The following is a 22,137-nucleotide window of genomic DNA, read 5'->3' on the forward strand; positions in this document are numbered from 1 at the left end:
ACAAGCATCCCAGTGAAACACGCTTCCTCCAGTAATATGCAACATTGAAGTATTGAGTTACACTAAGGTTAATTCCCTGCTCCAAATGAGATTCTTGGACATGCAAGATGGCTATTTGAATACTGCCAGATTGTCATTTCCCTTTAGTACATGTTTTACATGGAGGGACATGATGGTATGCAGAAAGCAGACAGTGTTACCAAACCTACAGAAAGATTTTGTGTTCAGTGAGTACCAGTAGACACAACAATTCCCCATCACAAATGATTAAATGACTTCCTGCAACACACACAGAAACACACACCAGTTTGTTGGCATTGAAGTTATGGATTGCAATTTGTCCAACACTAGGTGGACTTCTCTGTCTGAAATGAATGCAGAATGCCAGATCCATAGTGGAAAGTGTATTTGCATTCTGCCACACCTCAGTGCACAAATACACCAAATAAAGCATAGCCTTCTTTCACTTTAGTATGCATTACTATGGAAACAGCACTGCATTTTATAGCCTTCTCCTTAGCTATCAACTCTGTATACTCCTATGAGCACATTTACTCCTTCTGCAACCAGCAAGCTCCTGTTCCTCCTATTAGCCTATTCATTCCTCCTGAGCTTTGCATCCTAGAACACCAAGATGGGGGGATGAGTACTAGGGATCATGGCAGTTACCTAGCTGGCATATGTAGGTTATCAGCCCTCCACCTCACAAATTGGAGAACATGACACAGTACCCACTATGCTTGAATCAGTGCTAGTGCACGGATTGTATACATTTGGGATTCCAGCTAGATTACATATGCACTCCTTGTTGAACTGATATCACTTGAATCCCAAGTTAAAGGAACTGCAGTACCTGGCCATTCCCCAGGTCAAGCTCCTGAGGCATAACTCTGCCAACACCCTCCCCCACTCACCACACAGACATAGGTCAGCCAGCATCAGCCACTCATCATCTGTGCAATCCCATTCTTCCCTGACTGCTCCTTAATTTATCCTGAATTCCCTCATGCATGCCCTTCATGCATGGTCAAGCCTGTATCCATCCATCCATACATCCATCCCTCTTTCTATTCATCCATCCATCCATCCCTACATCCATCCATCCATCCATCCATCCATACACCCGTCCATCCATTCCACTGAACCAAAGAATGCACTGGACTTTTATGAATTGCTAATTCACACCAGTATGTCATGCCATAGCACAATAAACTTGTGACTTACACATTATTCCAAGGGTTTTGAATGTCTGTGTTTTATTTCTTGCTGGTATTATATTTAGCAGTCTTTCAGTAATTTATTTCACCTTTTCTCCTTTTTTTAGTGTCAGTTTTTGGAGAAAAAGTTATTAGTGAGCCATGGTTTTTATTTTTTTTTTATTTGTATGTTTTCACTAAGTTTTTAATATATCCAAAGCTGGAATTATGACCTAACTGTGTTTAGAACCTCAAGAAAGACTGAGTTTGATTTCTGCAGCTACAGTTTACATGTTGAATAACTTGGAGTATTTAATTTGACATCAGTGCTCATATATGTAGGTTGAGACAAGCACTTGGACCTGCTGAGTATTGATCTGGTTGTAGCAAAATAATGCTAACTATATTGTTTCACTGTTTGAAATGCAGATTTTCCTTTCAGAGATGCATCACAAAAATGCTGAGGTCAGGCAATGGGTGGAGGCAGGTTATATGGTATTGTAATTGCTACATGCAAGAGTAATGAATTTACATGAGGTGCAGCATGTGATTACTGAACTAACAAACAGTGGTGTGTGTGATCCATCTTATTATATGTGTCTCTCAGGTACTCTGGGCACTACTTACATAAATAATGATAAGCGGCCCTTATGATGTAAAAGTAATGATTGTATCTGTTCATTTTTATCTATTCAAGACTTTTCCTGTCTTAAGGTACCTACCAGTTCAATGCTCTGGAGTCAGCCTCCGTTGGCACATCTGTAGGCAGGATCAAAGTGACTGATGCTGACACTGGTGAAAATGCAGAGGTTGGCTATGACATCGTTGCCGGAGAGGGAATGGATATGTTTGACATAGTCACTGACAAAGAGTCACAAGAAGGAATTGTATCTATAAAAAAGGTATGTATTTTGTTAAAGTGCTTTGCATTTTAGGATTAAATCATTTGAACATGCCCACACATGCAACACATCCCTATAAACAAATGCGCGCACACACACACACACACACACACACACACACACACACACACACGCACACGCACACACGCACACACACACACACACGTGTGCGCGCATGCACTCACACACACACAAACACACATATTCACACAAATAAGCACATTCACTGTATATGCAACTATAATTATTCAATGAGTATTGTCTGATATATTGAGAAAATGTGAGAGCTTTTGGGGAAGTCTGTTGACATGCATCAGCCTTTTTATGTAGAAAAGAAAAGGCTGAAAAGTGAGTAAACTTGCAGTAATTATACACAGGAAACTATACTGTGCATCTCAGTGGTGCAGATCTCCTTTGCCAGCTCCTTGATGGAGTCACATTTGTGATGCTACGCTGCTCCCACCTGCACAACATTAAAGGACTCAAGGCAAACTTCTTGTTCCTCCTAATTAGTTACAAGTGGGTAGTCGGACAGAGATCCAGCAGTGACAGGCATCAGCTTCTACTGCTACCCAGAGCTCAGATGGCAGAAAAGCTTGAGTGGCATTACATGAGTCCATCTCTCAAAGCTGCCTTCATACCTGAGAGAAGTCAGCTAACAGTGACTGTAGAATGTGTGCTTTGTGACTGTCACTTCTTTGCAGGCTCATCTCCTTTGAAGCTGGCAGAAACCATAGTCACTTTTCCTACCATTAATCACTAAATATAGAAACTGTAGCAGATCTGCATGAAAAACTGAACCCATTCATTTCAGAAAAGAAAGTCTTTTGATTTGCTTAGAATTATGAAGTGACATGTTTCATACCTTCTTGCCTAACGAGGGTTAATGTTAAAACTGTCTAATCATTTTAAATTGTTTGTAAAGATGCATATGCAGCTACAATAATTATAGTTGGACAAGCAACCTGTCACTTATTTGGAATCCAGGTTTGCAGAAAAAAATGATCTGTATATCTACTCTTATTTTTTTTTTTTTTTTTTTTGTAAGCAAGGCTATTATGTCTTAATGCATTTCTTTTCTGGAGTTAAGTATTTGAAAACAGAAGAAAAAACAATAAAGGCAAGGGTTCGCTCCAAAAAAATTCTTTCTATAAAGAATTTTTTTTGGAACTAACCCTTTCCTTCATTGTTTTTTTCTTCGGTTTGTTTGTGTTTTTGCTGTTTAACAGCATTTGAAAACAGAATTATCTGCCAATACAGCATAGTGGGCTTGGTGAAAGTGAGAATGTGAAAGGAGTGACTGAAAAGTTTTTCAAACTGTATATTTCTAATCTTTGATCATTTTTTTTCTTAGCCACTGGACTTTGAAAGCAAAAAGCTTTACATTCTGAAAGTGCAAGCTGTCAACACCCACAAGGATCCACGCTTCGAGTACCTGGGAAATTTCAAAGACACAGCTACTTTAAAAATAATTGTGGAAGACGCTGATGAACCTCCAGTGTTCAGCAGATCTTCTTATGAGATTGATGTGAAAGAAGATGTTCTGATGAACACCATCATTGGGACAGTAACAGCTCGAGACCCAGACGATACCAACAGTCCTGTAAAGTAAGGAGATAAACAATTCAAGAAAAAAAAATATGTTTATTTAAACCTACAGGAATATATTCTGTAACTGCTACCTATAGCACTGACTGTCTGCATGTCTGTCTCTCCCTGTCTCTCTCTCTCTCACACACACACACACACACACACACACACACACACACACACACACACACACACACACAAATATGAAAAAAAAATCTGTCTTTCTCTCTCTTTCTGTCTTCTGTGTTTACTAGGAAGACTGCCATTTAACATGGGGGATTAATGCTATGAGCTGCTGATAAGCTGTTTCCTATAAAGTGCACAGGGTTTGATTCATTCTGCTTCCATTTGTAAGCTATGGTATTCTAAACTTGTCATTTGTCTAAACAGTACTCCTGGGTTGCCCCTGAAAAGAGATACATGTGTCCAGTCAGCTTATCCTGTTAACAAATGTCTTAAAAAAAAAAAAAAACAGTGTGATGCTAGCAAACGTTGCCTGTACAGGGATGTGCTTGCTAAAGTCTTCCGATGCTCATCTCAGTAAAAGTAATTTCTGACAGTGTAGAAAAGTAACTCCAGTTTTGTTATTTCTGTAACTTTACTATATATCAGATAAGGATACTTAATTCAGAAATGGAGTCAACCCTACAGTATATGCCTTTCATTTCTAGTCACATATCACACATCTGAATTACCTAGACAAAGTGAATTTCATTCTCTTGACTTTACTGTTTCCACCAGGGTCACACTAAACATGAAACTCACTACCATAACTCTCCTTTTTGTGCTTGCTCACAGATCTATATGACTTCTTATGTCTTGCAAAGTACATTTATTCAGTATGATAAGTTTATCAGCTTGCAAATATTTTAACAGCAGTAATGCAAATATATAACAACAAAGTTAAAACATTCTGTTACTTTGTGATTCAAGAATCACACTAAATCTCTTCTTATCTAAGTATTACAATTTAACAGAGGTTCCCGTGTAAATTGCCAGAGGTTTTTACACTGTTAATATAAAATATCTAGCGGAAACCTGATATTTCCATTATATCTTAGAAACTACAGAAATTAAAGACATTCTCTTGGCCTTTTACAGGCTTTTGAGGGGAGATCTATGCCTGGCATACAGGACATTGTCAGACCCCACTCTGATGGATCTCCTGCATCTCCACAAAACAAACAGCATTAGAATTACCCATTCTAAAGACTTAAACCTTGCCTGTGATATAAATAGGACCTGCTGGAAAGATAAGTATGTATCCCAGAGACTACCTCATCTATGGAACAGGCTCCCCATTGATGTGAAGCAGAGTTCCTCCCTAACACAATTCAAGTGCAACTTGGACAATTGGATAGGAAACCGGAAATTCATCCCTGGTTTGGCACCTATGTCTCTAATGGACTCAGGTAACCTGTAAATGGTTCATCTCCCAGGCCCATGCTTACATTTATCAAGGGTACTAGAACTTGTCAGAGATTTGTGATGCATGGATAGGCTTAAGAAGGCCCTTGTGGTTGTTAGCCTAGTAAACATCTATGAACCAAACTCGGATCTGTAATATATGACATTAAGTTATTTATAGCACTTTTATTGTCTGCTGCATACTTTTCTAATGTGTGTGAGGTATTAACTGGAAATTGTCTACATTTATTAAGCATCTGTTTGGGTTTTTTGTTCTGATTTCCTGCCAAGGAGTTATATCATATTGTTTACCACCTTCCGTCCCTATTTGTATCCTGTTTTTATACTTGGTGGCTTTGCAGTTGCCCGCCCCTACTGTAAATTTGATCTGGGACACTCCTCCCTGTCTAGTGCCATTATCTCATTCTACCTATTCTAGGGAGAACATTTGAGAAGGCCAACCCAGTTGGTTTCTGCTCCTCCTTTCCCCTTTCCACTTTACAAAAAAAAAATTCTAAGCTTGTTTCCTGCCTTTCCTGTAATTCATCTAGTCCAGATACAGATTTGCTATATCCATGACTGTTTGTAAGCTTCTGAGCCCCCAAGCCTTTCTGTGTTGGAGGGAAGCCTTCTAGCTGAATTTTGTTTCTTAGAACTAGCCTGTTTTTTTAGTTTCAGCAATCAAATCTGTTTCATTGAGCTCGACACTTGTTCAGAACTCATTGTAAGCACTAAATAAGCTACAAATTACTACAGCACTCAACTTTCCTCACTTGTCTAGAGGAAAACGGCTTTTAGTACTTAATAAATAAGCACCTATCCAGGCATGTCTAAGGGTCAGCTCCCAGTGTTTTCTCCTGTCTACCTGATGAATTTGGGCATCTTGGGGCAATGCAGCAATTGCCTCATGTACACAGACAACCCTCTCCTCCTACCACCCAGCACTACAACCTGTGAGAGATGCACTTATATAGCCAAACTGGAAGCAAAGCTCTCTTCACCCAAGACTGGACTAAACAGTCAAGAGGAGAAGGTAAACACTTGCACCACACCACACTCATCATATAGTCCCTCAAAACCTACACCACCAAAACACACACATAAAAACACAAAATACACACCTACATTCGCGGAGGCTCTCAATAAAAATTTGCCCAAGCAACAGGGACCTCCAAAGCAGAAATGCGAGCAACCTCCACCCCGCAACACAACCCAAATGACACATAGCCCACAAACTCAGTGTGCCACTCCCATAAGGCATAACAACATACCCAAGACTCTAGTCATAGGTGACTCTATAGTCAGGCACACTGTTGTTCTACTCACCAGGCTAAACAAGGAGAAAGTTACTTTCAGCTGCCTGTCAGGTGCCAGGATGTGCCACATAATGCATGCACTCAAGTCACTCCACAACAAGTACAAATATGAGTCTGTCATTGTCCATGTGGGTGTGAATGACCTGAGACGTACCTCCCTGGACTAAATGAAAAGAGACATGGAGGAGCTGTCCAATCTTGTAGCCCAGGCAGGTACTACCCTAGCCCTGACTAGCATCCTGCCATCACCCAGAATGATACCACAGTACAAGGACAAAATGATTGACGTCAACAATTGGCTAAGCTTCTGGTGTCATTCTAAGGGGATCCAGTATCTGTCTGCCTGGGATGACATGATCGACAAACCACGATGCTTGGACAGAGATGGCCTGCACCTGTCGTCCTTGGGATTCTGGATACTGGCTAAGGCTCTTGCTACCCCTATAGTGCCATTTTTAGGCAAGGTTCAAATGACAAATTCACCACAGTAACAGGTACAAGCAAGCAAAATCTGAGGGTAATGCTACTCAATGCTAGAAGTCTAAACCTCAAATTGTACTCACTCGAGGCACTCCTTAAAATGGACAACATCGACATTTGTGCAGTAACAGAGACCTGATTCAAGGCTCCAGAGAGCACCCCTGCATAACCAGGCTATAATTCATACCACACCTTTCAGCCACCTAACCTGGACAGAAACACTAAAGGCAGAGGCGTGTCCATATTCATTAAGGATATCCACACCTCCAGGGTAGTTTCTCAGCATAATGCATCCAAGATTATCCAAGTGCAACTAACTTTGGGCAGGACCGAAGTCCAAATTGTAACTTGCTACAGATCCACCACCATGCCCCAGGATCCCCACTCCTCATTTCTTGATGCACTGGAAAATATTAGGGTACACCCTAACACCCTAATAATGGGCAATTTCAACTACCCCATCATTAATTGGGAAAACTACTCATGTACCAACTCTTGTGCTTAGCGTTTTCTGGAATTCATAAATTCCAGTGCCTTGCATCAATTTATCCACACTCCCACCAGGGGCAGCAATATCCCAGACCTGGTCATTACCAACATGGGCAACCAGTGTTCCACACCAGAGGTCAATTCCTTGTTGGTCAGATCCGACCACAAGCTAATCACCCTAGACATCCACATCCCGCCCTCACCCCCCATTAGGGAAACCACCGTAAAAAAATGTCTCCCAAAGCCAAACTTCACGCTTCTTAAGACAGAAGTGGCAAACTTCACAACACCCATGCTGATAGACAATAGAGGCACGACTGCTGAATCTTACACAAATGCACTTTATAAGCACTTACAGGAGTGCATGGATCATGCAGTCCCTAACAGAACCGAGATGCTATCCTCCAAAAAAGGAAGCCAATCTGGTGGTCTCCTGCCAAACTCTACAACAGAAGAAAGAAACTGTTGCAAAAAAGAGTAAAATCCCATGATTGGAGGAACTCCCTGGTCAGTCTCAGTAAGAAGCTTGAGATCCCTCATAAAATCCTCCAAAGCTAGTTACGAAAACAAAATCGCCACTGATTCTAAAGACAACCACAAAGCATTTTATAGCTATGTCAAGAATCTCAATGGCAACACTCAGATCTGCTCTGAGTTACAGCACAATGGCAGTAAATATACAAAACCAACTGATATTGCCAACATCCTGGCAGATATGCTCAATGCTAACTTTACCCCCTCTCATCCCCTAAAGGGCCCATGTCTATACCGGAAGAATGCAAAGTTCCTGTAATCAAGGCTGCACAGGTAAAAAACACACTCTCCAAAGCCAAGAACACAGCATCCATGGGACCTGACAACATCCCAGGCTGCATTCTACATGAACTATAGAACGAACTGGCACCCCACCTAAGTACCATGTTCAATCATAGCCTCACCTCAGGCTCTGTGCCCACTGAATGGTGCACAGCGACGGTTATACCACTCCACAAAGGGGGAGCCACCACAGACCCCTGGAACTACCGCCCCATTAACCTGACGAGCCTGGTCTGCAAGGCTATGGAACATATTATCATGGAACTTATAAACAATGACATTGGTAATCTCCAAACTCTGGACCTCACCCAGTTCAGGTTTGTAAAAGGCAGATCATGTCTCCTAAACCTGATAGACTTCTTTGAAGTGGTCACCAAAGCCGTAGATGTGGGTAAGGTGGTTCACACAGCCTATCTAGATCTCGCAAAGGCTTTCAATACCATCCCCCACTCTGGAATTATAGATAAACTCACTAAACTAGGTATAAATCCCTATATCACAAGATGAGTTGCCAACTGGCTCACTGACAGAACCCACACTGTGAAAGTAGCAGATTCCAAATCCAACTTCAGACTGTTGACAAGTGGAGTAACACAGGGTTCAGTCCTGGGTCCTCTCTTGTTTGGTATCTACTTCTCTGAAGTACAGGCTAACACAGAAGGTCTTTGGCTAATGAAGTTTGCAGGTGACTGCAAACTAGGAGCCATAATCAAAACTCATAACGATGTGGACATCCTACAAAAGGGCCTCACTGAGACAGATGCCTGGTGTCAAAGCCATGGCCTCAAGCTCAATGCCAAAAAGTGCATTGTCATCCCTTTTGGTAAAAACTCTGTATCCATGATAGGCAGTAGTCTACTTAACACTGAAAGTGTGATAAGAGACCTTGGGACACAGGTGGACAGTAGTCTCTCCTTTGATAATCACATCACCACAGTAGTCAGGAAATCCTTCTACGTGGCACACCTCATCACAAAAGGTTTCTCATCCAGGAAAAAAGAGGTCATTGTTCTTCTCTACTCATCACCCATTAGACCCACTATAGAGTACAACGCCCTTTTTGGTATGTACCTCACAAGATATCTACAACAACTGGAAAGGCCACAGAAATACCTCACAAAGAGGATTACTGGCCTCAAACAGATGCCCTATGCAGACCGTCTCAAAAAACTCCAGCTTTACTCCGTCGCATATCGCCTACTCAGAGGCACACTCTGCCTAACATACAAAGCTATGTCAAACCCAGAGCTGTTGGACATGCTGCACTTAAAGAAATCCCAATCCCTCTGAGCTACACGCTCTAGTGACTTAAACCTTGTCACCACAATAAACAGAACATGCTGGAAGGATAGATTCCTGTCACAGAGACTTCCCATACTCTGGAACAAACTACCTATCTATATCAAACAAAGCTCCTCATTAGCACTCTTCAAGAAAAATCTTGATGATTGGATGGGAGATAGGAAATTCACCCCAGGGATCACTTATGTGGATCTGCTCGACAGAGGCACAGGAAAATTATTTTCTTGCGTGGTGAAAACCAGGGTACCTTTTGGCTAGACTTATATAGGCCCTAGGGCCAATAGCCTAGTACCTACCTATGAACCTAAAATTATCTTGAAGATACCTTATAGCTCACTCTGTTCATGCTGATATTGCCACATGCTGTAGTAATATGTTTCATTTAGGATTAAATACAAGACCTCACTGATGTCTAAAAAAAAAAAAAAAAAAAAAAATCAGCATGGTTTCCAAGGTTTGCAGCTATCAAGTTATGAACTGTTTAAATCTCTTTGAGAAATGAGAATTTCACCATTATAGAATAGACACATATCTGCAAAGCATACCTCAACTCCTAAGTGCAAGAAATCTGGGGAGAGCAAAAAAATAATATGGGACAAAGGCCCAAATCAGGAACAATTTTTAAATATTGGTCTTTATAAGCTTAGAAAGTTGCTAGAGAAATATATTGCATTAGCATGTATTTTCTGAAAGATATGAAATTTGAAACTCAAATGCATGCCATTATTTACTGATTTCATTGTTCAGTAATTAGGCAGAAAATGCACAAAGTTTATGAGGGACTGAATAAAAATACGAGGGAAAAATCTGGACATTCTGTAAAAATCTGGACAGTTATGAGGTAAAACCTCTAAAACCTTGCACCTTTGTACCCTAACAATGTCTTCTAGTACATCCAGGAACTTCACTGCAGAGCCAAACAAATGCTAAACGCTGAGGCCTTCATTTAAAAAAAAGCAAGAATCAAAAATGACATCACTCTCAAGAAGCCATTATGTGTTTTATCATACTGCCTTGTATGTTTTATTATGGAAGTCTGTTGTCTTAAGGCCCAAACAGATAGAAATGCTCAAATTAATTTTGCAGTCTTCATATCCAAATCTCATAACAGAGACTCCATCATTACAACAGATGTTGAGCACATATGCCTAGAAATTGAGTGACGTGGCATTTTGGATGCTCAACAGTGAACAGCAATAACTTCATCAAGAAGAAGAACTAATGCACAATAAAATAAATAAGTCTTATAACAGTCTTGAAAACTCAGTAAAATGTTTGCATAGCTTTTATAATGTGACAAAATTTGCTTGTGTATGCCTGATGACTCAGAAAACATCCATGCATGGCCTAACAGACTGGCTGTCAAACTGCCTTTTCATAGTGTCATTAATGATTAAGAGAAGCTTGCAGGTATCACTGCAAAGGTATGCAGGCAGGTGACACTGCAAAAAGCAGCTGTCAATTTTCCTATATATACTACTAGTATTTTCTTTACCATAATTTGTCTGCCTCCATAGACTACACATCTGGAGTGATAGAAGATGGTCCAGCAAAAAGAAAGCTAAAGTAGGTTCATAGGTTCATAAGAGGTTACTAGGCTAATGGCCCTAGGGAATTTAAAAGCATATCCATGTAGAAAACCCATGCACCCTAACTGACCATAGTTAGATGGTCATTGTTAGAAGACCAATTCAATGATCAGCACCACTACCCCTGTCCATGAGGGACATAGGTACCACCCCGGGGTGAATTTACAGTCACCCATCCAATTGTCAAGGTTCCGCTTAAATAAGTTCATTGAGGAGCTCTGTTTCACTTGAAGTGGGAGCTTATTCCAGAGGAGTGGCAATCTCTGGGAGATATATCTGTCTGTCCAACATGTTTTGTTAATGTCACAGGCTAGGCTGACTCTTGTCCCATTTAATTTGCAAATCTGCAGCATTTCCATTAGGGCAGCATCAGAGACTGCTCTGTAGGCCAGACACAGGTCGCTTCTCAGCAGCCTATATGATGCAGAGCATAGTGAAAGGGCTTTCAATCTTTTCATGTAAGTCACATTTAGGAGGCCCTGGATTCTCTTGCCTAGAAACTTCTCTGGTCTCTCCAGTTGCTGCAGGTGTCTGGTGAGATACATACAGAAGGGATTGTTGTACTTAATTAGTGGTCTGATAAGGGTCGAGTACAGTGGAGTTATAACCTCCATAGTCTTGAATGCAATGCCCTTATTTATGAGATATGCAATGTAGAAAGTTTTCCTTACCACTATGGACCCATGGTGATCGAGGTTTAAATTGCTATCAACCTGTATTTGTGTCAGCCTCTTGGGGAACTAAATGATTGCACACAGTTTGCAGTCATCTGCAAACTTGGTAAGCCACAGGCCATCTACTTTCAACTGGACCTCAGAGAAATAGATTTCAAACATTAGAGGGTCCAGCACAGATCTTTGCGGTACTCCACTGGTAACTGGACTACTGGTAGACGTGGACTTCCCAACTTTGACAGTGTGCATTCTGTTGGTGAGCCAGTTGGCTGCCCATCTAGTGAAGTGCGGGTTAATACCAGCTGGGAGAGTTTCTCAATGATCTCTGAATGGGAGACTGTGTCAAAAGCCTTGGTTAAATCAAGATAGGCAGTGTATACTGCTTTGCCCTCATTCTGGGCTTTGGTGACATTTGCAAGCAAGTCCACCAGGTTTAATAAGCAAGATCTACCCTTTACAAAACCAAACTGGGTAAGGTCAAGAGTTTGAAGGTTGCCTGTATTCTTGTTGATAAGATCCATGGCGATTCTTTGCATGGCCTTGCAGATAAGGCTGGTTAGGCTTATGGGTTGATAGTTTCCTGGGTCAATTGATGGTCCCCATTTGAGCAAAGGGATTACTGTTGCTGTTCTCTACTCTGCCGTAACAAAGCCAGTGCTCAGGCTATGGTTAAAGAGAGTGCCAAGTGGCTCCACTAGGTCTTGTTTTAGATTGTTTAGTAAGCAACCTAGGATGTTATCTGGCCGCATAGAGGCTGTATTTTTGGTCTTGGAGAGCTGTTGTATGACCTGTTGTTTGGAAATACTTGGTACAGGACTGGTGTCAGGAATGCTTTAGGGTATGGCTAGTGGGGACATGGAGGTGAAGTTATTGCCAAATCTGTCAGCTAACAGGTTGGCAATTTCCTCAGGTTCAGTGTGAGTTGTACCGTCCACTATACGTTCAGCACACAACTGGGTATTCCCTTTTAGTTTCGGATGTAGCTAAAGAATGCCTTATGGTTGTCTTTAGATAGGGGTGCTAATTTAGTCTCATAACTAACTTTAGAGGACTTTGCAATATATCTGATTTGCTTGTTCAAGCTGTGAATTGTATTCTTCCTCTGATGAGCAAGTTCCCTCTTGTTCTTATATGTCAGTGCACTTCTTTTGTTATCAAACTTATTTATACTTACATTCCACCAGGGTGGCTTCTTGTTTTCTGGAGGACCTGGTTTTAGTCCTATCAGATACAGCTGAGTCAATACCCGCAGTGGTGGTGCTGCAGTAGCATTGTCGCCTCACAGTAAGATGCTGTCCGGTTTGATTCTCAGCTAGAGCGTCTTCTGCATGGAGACATGCGTGAATGGGCATACCTTCATTGAAGGTTGTGCATCAGGGCTGGTAACTCGGCACGTAAAAATCAACTACCAATCATTAGTGGACCGGAGTTCTGCTGTGGCGACCCCTAACCGGGAAAAGTTGAAAGACATAACAACAATAAGACACAGCTGAGTCAATACATTTGTTTAAGTGACTAGATAGGGCATTTTTGTAGTCTTCCGCATGGGAGTGAAGTAAAGTGTGACGATCGGCATTAAAATCCTGTGTTGAAATTGGTAAACTTAACACCTGCTGTACACAATAAATGAATATCTTAAACATGACAGAGACCTTAATAATGTGCAAAAATAAAAAAACAAGCATTTTGCATATATAATATATATATATATATATATATATATATATATATATATATATATATATATATATATATATATATATATATGGTCAGCTGGCATCATAATATCAGATTACATTGTTAGCTGGAGCTAGGTTCAAAAAACAAAGGGATACTTTGAAAGTGGTGAATTACTGAGATGTCACGCTAAAGATGTGGTAGAGATACAAATTGTGATAGAACTCAAAAACTATGTGCAATGGATATTATTAAGATATTGGGAAGGAAGAAAGAAAAGACGATATGTCAGAAACCAGGTGTGGTCTATTTGTTCAATACTGCAACTTTGTAACCAAACAGAAAAGGCGTGTGTGCATACAGGAAGAACTAATAAACCAAAAAACATGATTATTAGGATCTTTGGTTTTAGGAAGAATAGCAAAATCTCTTGAGTTCTCGGTAGTTTCAAATTACAATTTAAATTTAAACAAGTCACACATATTTCCCCTCAATCCTATAGGGCATAAAGAATTGTACTTTCCTATGAGTGAGATCAAAATAAATTACCAGATAAAATATCTAGGAATAATATTTACTTCAGACTTCAAAGATATTATAAACAATAACCTCCTAACTACATGGACTAGCATTCAAAACAATATGGACAGATGGAAGAACATTAATATGTCTCTACTGTCAAAAGCTAGTGTTGTCAAGATGAATTTTCTACCAAGAATGCTCTTTCAATTAAATGCTACCTTTTCAAATATTCTCCAAAACTTCTTCCTTGCCATGGAAAAAGCTATATCAAGATTCTTATGGTATCCCAAATCTACCAGAATTAAATATGCAAAACTTGTACTCGCCAAAGATAAGGGGGGATTGGGGTTACCTGCTTTTAAGCTTTACTATAGTATAATTACTGTATACAGACTAATACAAATAATAAACTATGACTCATATATAAATACTTGGACACCCCAGTGGATCAAAATCTGGTATGAACAGTTGAAATCCCTTAGCTGTAATATCAAATCCTTACCATTCTTGAATTTAAACCAGGCTAGCATATACACGAAGAATTTACACCCACTAATTAAAAACATGATTCTTACAACACAGAAACTATTTAAATCATTGTAATTAGCTGACGCTTTTGCCCTTATACAACCATTACACCTAAATCCTAATTTACTAATAAATAATAAACCAGTAAATCTAACAAACTACCCCCTGATAAAAGATTACACTATATGGGATAAATACCAATGGAAAGACTCTAACACAGGGCAAATGAGACTTGAACTCAAACTTCCTATGAAATATATTATTATCCTTAACCAACTTCATCATCTTATAAATGCTAAATTCTCACAAATATACATTGTGATTAAAGGGAAAACAATTTCTAGGACTTATAAAATTGTAATGAGTGCAAAACATCAGAATTCTTTATTATTTTCAAACTATTGGAAAATGAAAAATCAATCACTGACTGAAGAAAATAAGAAACTAGCCATTGAAAATACAATCAAATTCATTCTTTTCAAGAAGCTGTTATATACACAAATTATGGTAAATAACAATCTATATTATACCTTATCTAAATTAAATAAATTCAATCCTAACTTTTCGCCTATATGACCCCATTGTTCGGATCAAGCAGCTGATATTTTACATGTCATGTGGAACTGTACTAAGATACACAACTTATGGTGTTCCTTGAGAGTAAGATTAGAGAAGATGGGATATGAAAAATCAACCCTTACTTGGGAGACAGCTATATTGTACATTAATATCAATCAACTCCCAAAAATATTAAAACATGTCTTTATTACAATGTGTGCCCTTATTAAATTCTTTATTACAAAGAATTAGAATGTCATGTCACCAATTACATGGGAAAATTTTAGCAATCTTGCTATCAAATGTATCTCATCTCACAAATTAATTTATTCAAAAACAAAAAAACAAACGCTATTACCAAAAATATTGGGGTTACTTGCTAGATGTAATTCTTGACAAATAAAGTTTGCCTACTAATTGTCATGAAAAGCTAACCTTTAAATAAGAAATGAATGTAATATAACCAGTCTTTCTTGCATCTTCTCCCTTTTCTTAGTATATGTGTAACTAGATATTTTCCCTAAACATACAAATAAATGGTTACATTTCTATTTTTACTTTATATATAGACTATCCCCTTTCTAACTATCCCTTATGAGACCAAATGAACTTAAGAATTCTCATACTTTACTTGACGATGTAGTGACTTCTTGTGTGTATATTGTATATATATATATATATATATATATATATATATGTGTGTGTATATATACATATATATATATATATATATATATATATATATATATATATATATATATTTCTTAGAACGAGATTGTTGTCTGTTTTCTTTAGATAGGTATTTGTATTGTTTATTTGTGTTTTTGAGTTACCGTATTGTTGTTATTATTTGAAAAAAGAAAAATGAAATAAAGAGATTTTGGAAAAAAAAGGAACAATAGCAAAATCTCGAGTTAAACAAGATTTAATTTTATTTTGTTGAGTTGAGCATTTTTGCCCTATCTATATGTGTAAAGGACTTCATCAGAAATAAAAAAGGAAATACATCATGCAAACATATTTAAAACATTAATTAATGAAACTTTGCTATACAAAAACATTCACCATTTAACCATTTTTTATTAAAAAACTTCCATAAAAATTGTATAAGTGTTAATAAATATGTGAGTATACAAAAATATAAACAAACGTTTTAAAAATTCCTCCATGATACAAAAAAAATGAGTAAAACAGTCATTTGTAACTAGTTATAATGACAAGCACTAATTAAAATGTTCTACCACATTATAAAATACTATTGTTAAAAATTGCAATCTCTAACTAAATTTGCTATGGAGCACAACTTTCAATCAAAACGGAAAGTCATTGACTTCTGGTACTGCCGGTTCAGCTAATCAAATATCAGCTGATCAAAATGTATGGGCTTTGCCAGTACAAGATTTCAGTACAGTGTCATTGGGAGAATATGCCCTTTTCTACACTGTAGTGCAGTTTCAGAGTTAGTGTATACATTTAGCAGGGATGTGGGGTGCAGGGGTGCTTGCCCTCTGCAAAAAAAAGTTGTGTTTTTTTTAATCTTTGTGGATCAATCATTTGGTTTTCAACAGCTACATTTTAATCATTATAGCATTGACTAACTGTCATTTTGATGGAAGAGTATGCTTCTGTTGATTAAGTACCACTACTTCTACTGAAATAAAAATCACACTTTTACAGTCCTAAGATTTAACACTGGAAGAATCAACTTTTTTTTTTATTCAAGTCCTGGGATTGGTGGCATTTAATTTCAACTGCCAAAACAATTCCTTATATTCAGATTTGGTTTTCCAACTCACTCCCCATATGGGTTATCATTATTTTCTCAATGATGGCAAAACCAAACTTTTTAAGTCCACCACACACCTCAACACGTTTGCATAAAATAGTGTACTTTTTCTCTGGATGTCATACATATGTTTGTAGAATTTTTAACAGATCTTTCAATTTTACTGATGTAGAACCCTGGACAACTGGAACACTTTGCAACATATACCACACCTTTACTGAGACAATTACAGCTCAAGAAATTAACACTGGCATCTTGTCCATACCCCAGTTTTAATGTACCACCTTTTAAGATGTATTGACATTGTCTACATAAACCACATTTTGTATTACCTCTGCTTGGCCTATCATTAGTGGTTGCTGTATTTCTCTTCTCCAGGATAGCCTTGAAGTTGCTGGCTGTCTTATAAGCAAAATTGGGATCTGTGTCCACAAGGTCTAGTCTCATTGTATTTATTTTAAAAATATTCCAGTTTTCTCAACTATATTTTTCATCATACCAGAGCCTTTGTTATATTGCACTACAAAAGCTCTTTCATAATTGTTCTTATTTGTACCATGCCCTTTGTTGTGAGTGTCTTTGTCGTTCGTGTCAGTCCCCTATTGGGATTGATATTGTTCATCCCATTGACTCAGAATATAATTACTAATGTCAAGAACTAGTTGTCCTTGGTGACTAGTACTTATGACTATATCAATCAACTTATTAATTTGCTTAATGAACACCTCTTTTATGGAAAAAATACAGACGGAGCTAATGCATTGTCTTCTTATTAAGCTCTTTTTGTGAATTAATGGATGAGGACTGCGATAGTGTAAGTACGCATTACAGAAAGTAGGTTTCCTACAGATGTTAAAACTGAACCCTGTTTCAGTGCACCTAATATTGAAATCGATATAGTTTGCTTTTGAAGTATTGAAGGTGAATGTGAATGTCAGTTGTGTCATTCATCTTTATAATAAAGTCATCTGTCAGATGCACTATGTCATCCACAAAATAATATATCATCTAAATACCTTAAATAAAGTCCACAGTACTTGTAAAATTCTGAAGAGAAGGTATGTCTCATTCCCCAACTAAATAAAACCATAATAGTAAAAAATGGGGTCACACACTGCATCCACTTGCTACTCATATAATTTGTTTATAAATCTCCTCTTCAAAATAAATATAAACGTTACCCAAAATTATTCCCATAAAATCCATAATTAAACTAATTTCATTTCCTTGAAGAAATTTACACTCTAAAAGACTTTCATTAAATAACAATAAACCTTCATTCCTTGTGAATCATGTAAATAAATCAATATCATTAGTTAAAATAAAATTAAGTTAATATCCCATAAATCCCTCTTGGGTCTTCTTAAAAAAATCTGATGAGTCTTTTCACATGTGTAATTGTGCGTTAATGACTATTTTTAAAAGTCTATCTTTGAAAACTGCTGGGGTTACGTTTTAAACCCCTGGCAGCCACAACTTGTCTAAAAGAAGGTTATTTCACATTTTACACACTTTGGGAATTTGGAATATAGTGGGGATTATAGGATTTGAGATGTTTAGAAATACTTAAACACCTGATGTTATTAGCCCCTGAACCAACCAGTCTTCTAGATAAAAATCTATGTTCCTTTAGGCAATAGTCAATTGATTTCTGGAGGCCTGGGTATAAACACTATCATCCTGCAAGATATTAAACAGAATACCTGAGTAATATAGTGCATCAAATAGCACTGTACCCCCTCATTTATCGGGTTTCATAACTCATATTGGCTTGTCGCTAATAAGGGCATCCAATATAACCCTTTCACTCTTAGGGAGGATTAATCATTTTTTTTTTTGTGCATACTATTTATATAAATCATTCTTGCCTGCTTTTTCAAAAGCTTGAATAGCATAGTGGGTGGGACAGTTGCAGAAACCGTCCTTTTTAAAAAGATCAAAACTTGCATTTCATTTCACCTTACATTTTAGTGTACCACTAAATTCAATTTCCTAGTGAAAAGTTTAAGTTCAAGTAATGAATCAATTATATTAAATTGCTCTGTAGAAATGAACTTAAAACATTTTTCAAACAGTGAAAAATGCCCTAATGTAGCATTAGCCTGACTATAATTAAATACATTAAAACCTTTATGAGTTAACATATCAAATTTCATTGAGATTAGTGCCTCCTTTCCATTCCTCTTCCCCTCCCCCTGTGATTCATATTCCTATAATCTTGGTGAGGTGTCAAATTGCAGTCCCATGCCTGCCCCCTGTGGTTTGCTATTTGTTCTAAATGCTAGAAAGGAGTAAAATCTAAAGGGTCACCCAAAATTAAGTTTTTCCTATTACTGAGTTGTTTGGCATTCTCCTGCAGACTTTTAGGTGTATTATCTCTACAATTATTGAGTTCTGTGTCATTCTCATGCAGACCTTTAGGTGTATTATCTCTATAATTTTGAGTTTGAAAACTATGCTCACCCATGGGACTAACCTTGTTATTACCCTTCCTATGTGATCTAATAACATAGGCGTTATCTACATTGTATTGTCTAATACACCTACCAATTTTCTATAATTTCCTGTTTTTAATAACAATGGATTGTTTATTAATATTATCAAAAACCTTGTTGTACTTTATTGCATAACTATCAAACAATAAATCTTTTATTTTTCCTACTTAACTCATCAATTTCATCCAAAGTCTATGAAATAGGAGCGTTGTTGTATTCTATAATAAGTCCAGTCAACTCAAATCCATATGTGTCAAACAGCTGTGTAAATTCTTTGAAAAACTTTCATTCAGAATCCATGTCATTTGAGAATTTAGTAACCTGCAACCCTTAGTGGACAATAAGCTAACCATTATCTAACTGTAGACTTTTTAGCTTTGTACACTTCCTTAAAAAAAAAAAAAAAAAAAAAAAAAAAAAAGAAATGGCCCGTTCGAGAACTGAAAAAACAATATCAGGTACATTATTTCCATTTTCAAAAACACCAGTATTGTCCAAAAATTAAGACATCTTTGCCAACCATCTCAAAAAGCTAAAATCACTAGTGTTTTTCAAAACTTCTCTTTCTTTGAAAGCAGAAAACAAATTAACAGTACCTTCTTCAGTAGTCAGTTGCTTTTATCTCGTCCATTTGAAACTTTAGTGCGTCATTAGATCCATTTTGCCAGCTTGAATATTTCTGTTCTTTGTTCTTTTAGTGGAAGTCTTACCATAAATCACTGCCATATTAGAACAATGCAGCAAAACATTAAATGGATGTGAGTTTTGTTGGGAAGATTGCTGCCTAAGTAAATCAATGAGTTGAGGTAACTCCCCCTTCAAAAAATTAACATCCACTGCTAATTCATTGACTGAAGGACCTCACTCTGTAGATACAAGAGATTGACTTACTTCCTTTTGATCCATCTGACACAGTTCCCAAATCCACCAAACAGACTCATAACCAAACGTAAAAGACATGTACATAAAGGAACAACTAATAGACCAAAACCATGCATACTAGGATCTGTGGTTCCAATAAACAAGATTTAATTTTATTTTCGTGAGTTGAGCACTTTCATCCTGTCAATACGCGTAAAGGACTTCATCAGAATTAAAAAAAGAAATGCATCATACACATTTAAAACATCCTCATGAATAATTAAGAAAATATTACTATACAAAAAGATTCTCCATTTAACCATCTTTTAATTAAAATTTTCACACAAAGTGCCTATAATCATTAATAAGTATGTTCAACCTCCAAACCTTACGATACATGTGAAACAACAAATATCCTTTGAGATGTAACAGTGGGGTCAGTTATTTTGACTGCCATGCTTGTAACTAATACTATCTGTTTGATAACGTAGCCATTTGCTTGTTAGGCAGCCTCATTATTCAAATGTGTCATTTTATATTATTTTATTTAATTTCTGTTTTTATATTATAACAATATATTATATTTTTATATTATAAGAAGTGTCATTTGTTTTTCTAGAAAAATCAGAAGAGCAACATAGCATAGGATTCAGTTACAATAATATAATCAGATAATGAGTTCATCAAGGAAAACACACTTCAGACAGAATATCATGAAATAATGCCAAAACCAGAAAACCAGAATTTTATAGAAACAAAAAGTATTTTACAATAGTGTATGCATTTGGCATTATATCAAAATATAAGCCTAGACAACTGAAGTAAGTGGACTGGGATAGATGGTAGATGGGTCAGTTATAATGAATACATATGAGTCAAAAATGGAAGCAAATTGTATGAACAACTAACATTCTGATCCTTTACCCATCCAGTTATCCCAAATAAAAGCAATGACTGGAACAACAACCCTAACTGATAGACACAGATAAGAAAGGCATTGCTATAGTGTCTTAAGCACTGTAGAGTAAAAGTCATTGTAACAGCCAAATTCACACTGGTGAAAGGTAGTGCATGACACAAGGATTTAAGGTAACCAGTTGAAATGTTGGTACCCACTAGAGTGAATCTGATAACATGGAGACTGAATGGCTATAAAACCAGACTTACATACTAACTCCAAGATGGCCATTTCCCAGAATATTCCCTTTTCACTGGGGTATGCGATCTTGGAATTGGCATATATAAGTTCATAGGGCATGTGCATGGCTTGCCCCCCTCCAACATCGGGGTGGGCCACCTGCAAAAAAGAAGTTTAAAAGAGAAGAGCAATGTTCAAGATTTGCTGTTCTCCTGGCTTTTCAATCTTTTTTTTCATCCTGTCGGTACTCGGAGTTATCAGAGCAGACATTTCAATAGAGAACCAAGAATTACTTGAGACAGCTGGGCTGTAGCTCCTGTAAACTTAAATAAAGCGAGAGTCTGAACTTTGTTCAAGCACTTTCCATGGCAGAGAGTCCAGGAGATCTGCATTGAATGTGTAGTTCCTTACAATGCTTAAGTTAATTGTAAGCTACAGTGTTTGTACATGCAATGCAAATAACTCAACTCAGGAGTTTAAGGACATAACAATGCAGTTACAGGCTGCTATAAACCCTGTTCCTAGCTGTTATTGACTCCCAAGGATTTTGCAGTGAATACCATAGTCCCCTATAATACTAAGTTAATTTAAAGTTGTAAAACTTGTAGCATGCAGTTCTAACAATTCAGTCTATATATAAGGGCCTAGCACTGCAGTTGCAGGCTGTTATAAGCCCTGATTCTACCTGTAATTAACTGTCATGTTTTGCTGCTCTGAAAAGGGTATGGAGGCCATAAGCCATGAAATGCAACACAAGTATTTAGTAAGAATGATTAACAAGAAAAATACATCAGTCTGTTTTACATTTCCA

The 22,137-nt window shown here is 37.6% G+C and overlaps 1 protein-coding gene across 2 annotated transcripts in view; it reads left to right on the forward strand.

Annotated features, from left to right (window-relative positions):
* Positions 1-22,137, forward strand: part of LOC122796666 (cadherin-6-like) — a 1,044,052-nt gene that overhangs the window by 938,100 nt on the left and 83,815 nt on the right. For both annotated transcript variants that reach the window (XM_044065326.1, XM_044065327.1), the window contains exons 6-7: positions 1,911-2,098; positions 3,453-3,706. In XM_044065326.1, the coding sequence (XP_043921261.1) occupies positions 1,911-2,098; positions 3,453-3,706 (442 nt within the window). The remainder of the gene's footprint in view (positions 1-1,910; positions 2,099-3,452; positions 3,707-22,137) is intronic.

Source organism: Protopterus annectens, chromosome 3.part0 (assembly GCF_019279795.1).
Source record: "Protopterus annectens isolate FY-2018-M chromosome 3.part0, PAN1.0, whole genome shotgun sequence".
NCBI classification, from domain to species: Eukaryota; Metazoa; Chordata; order Ceratodontiformes; family Protopteridae; genus Protopterus; species Protopterus annectens.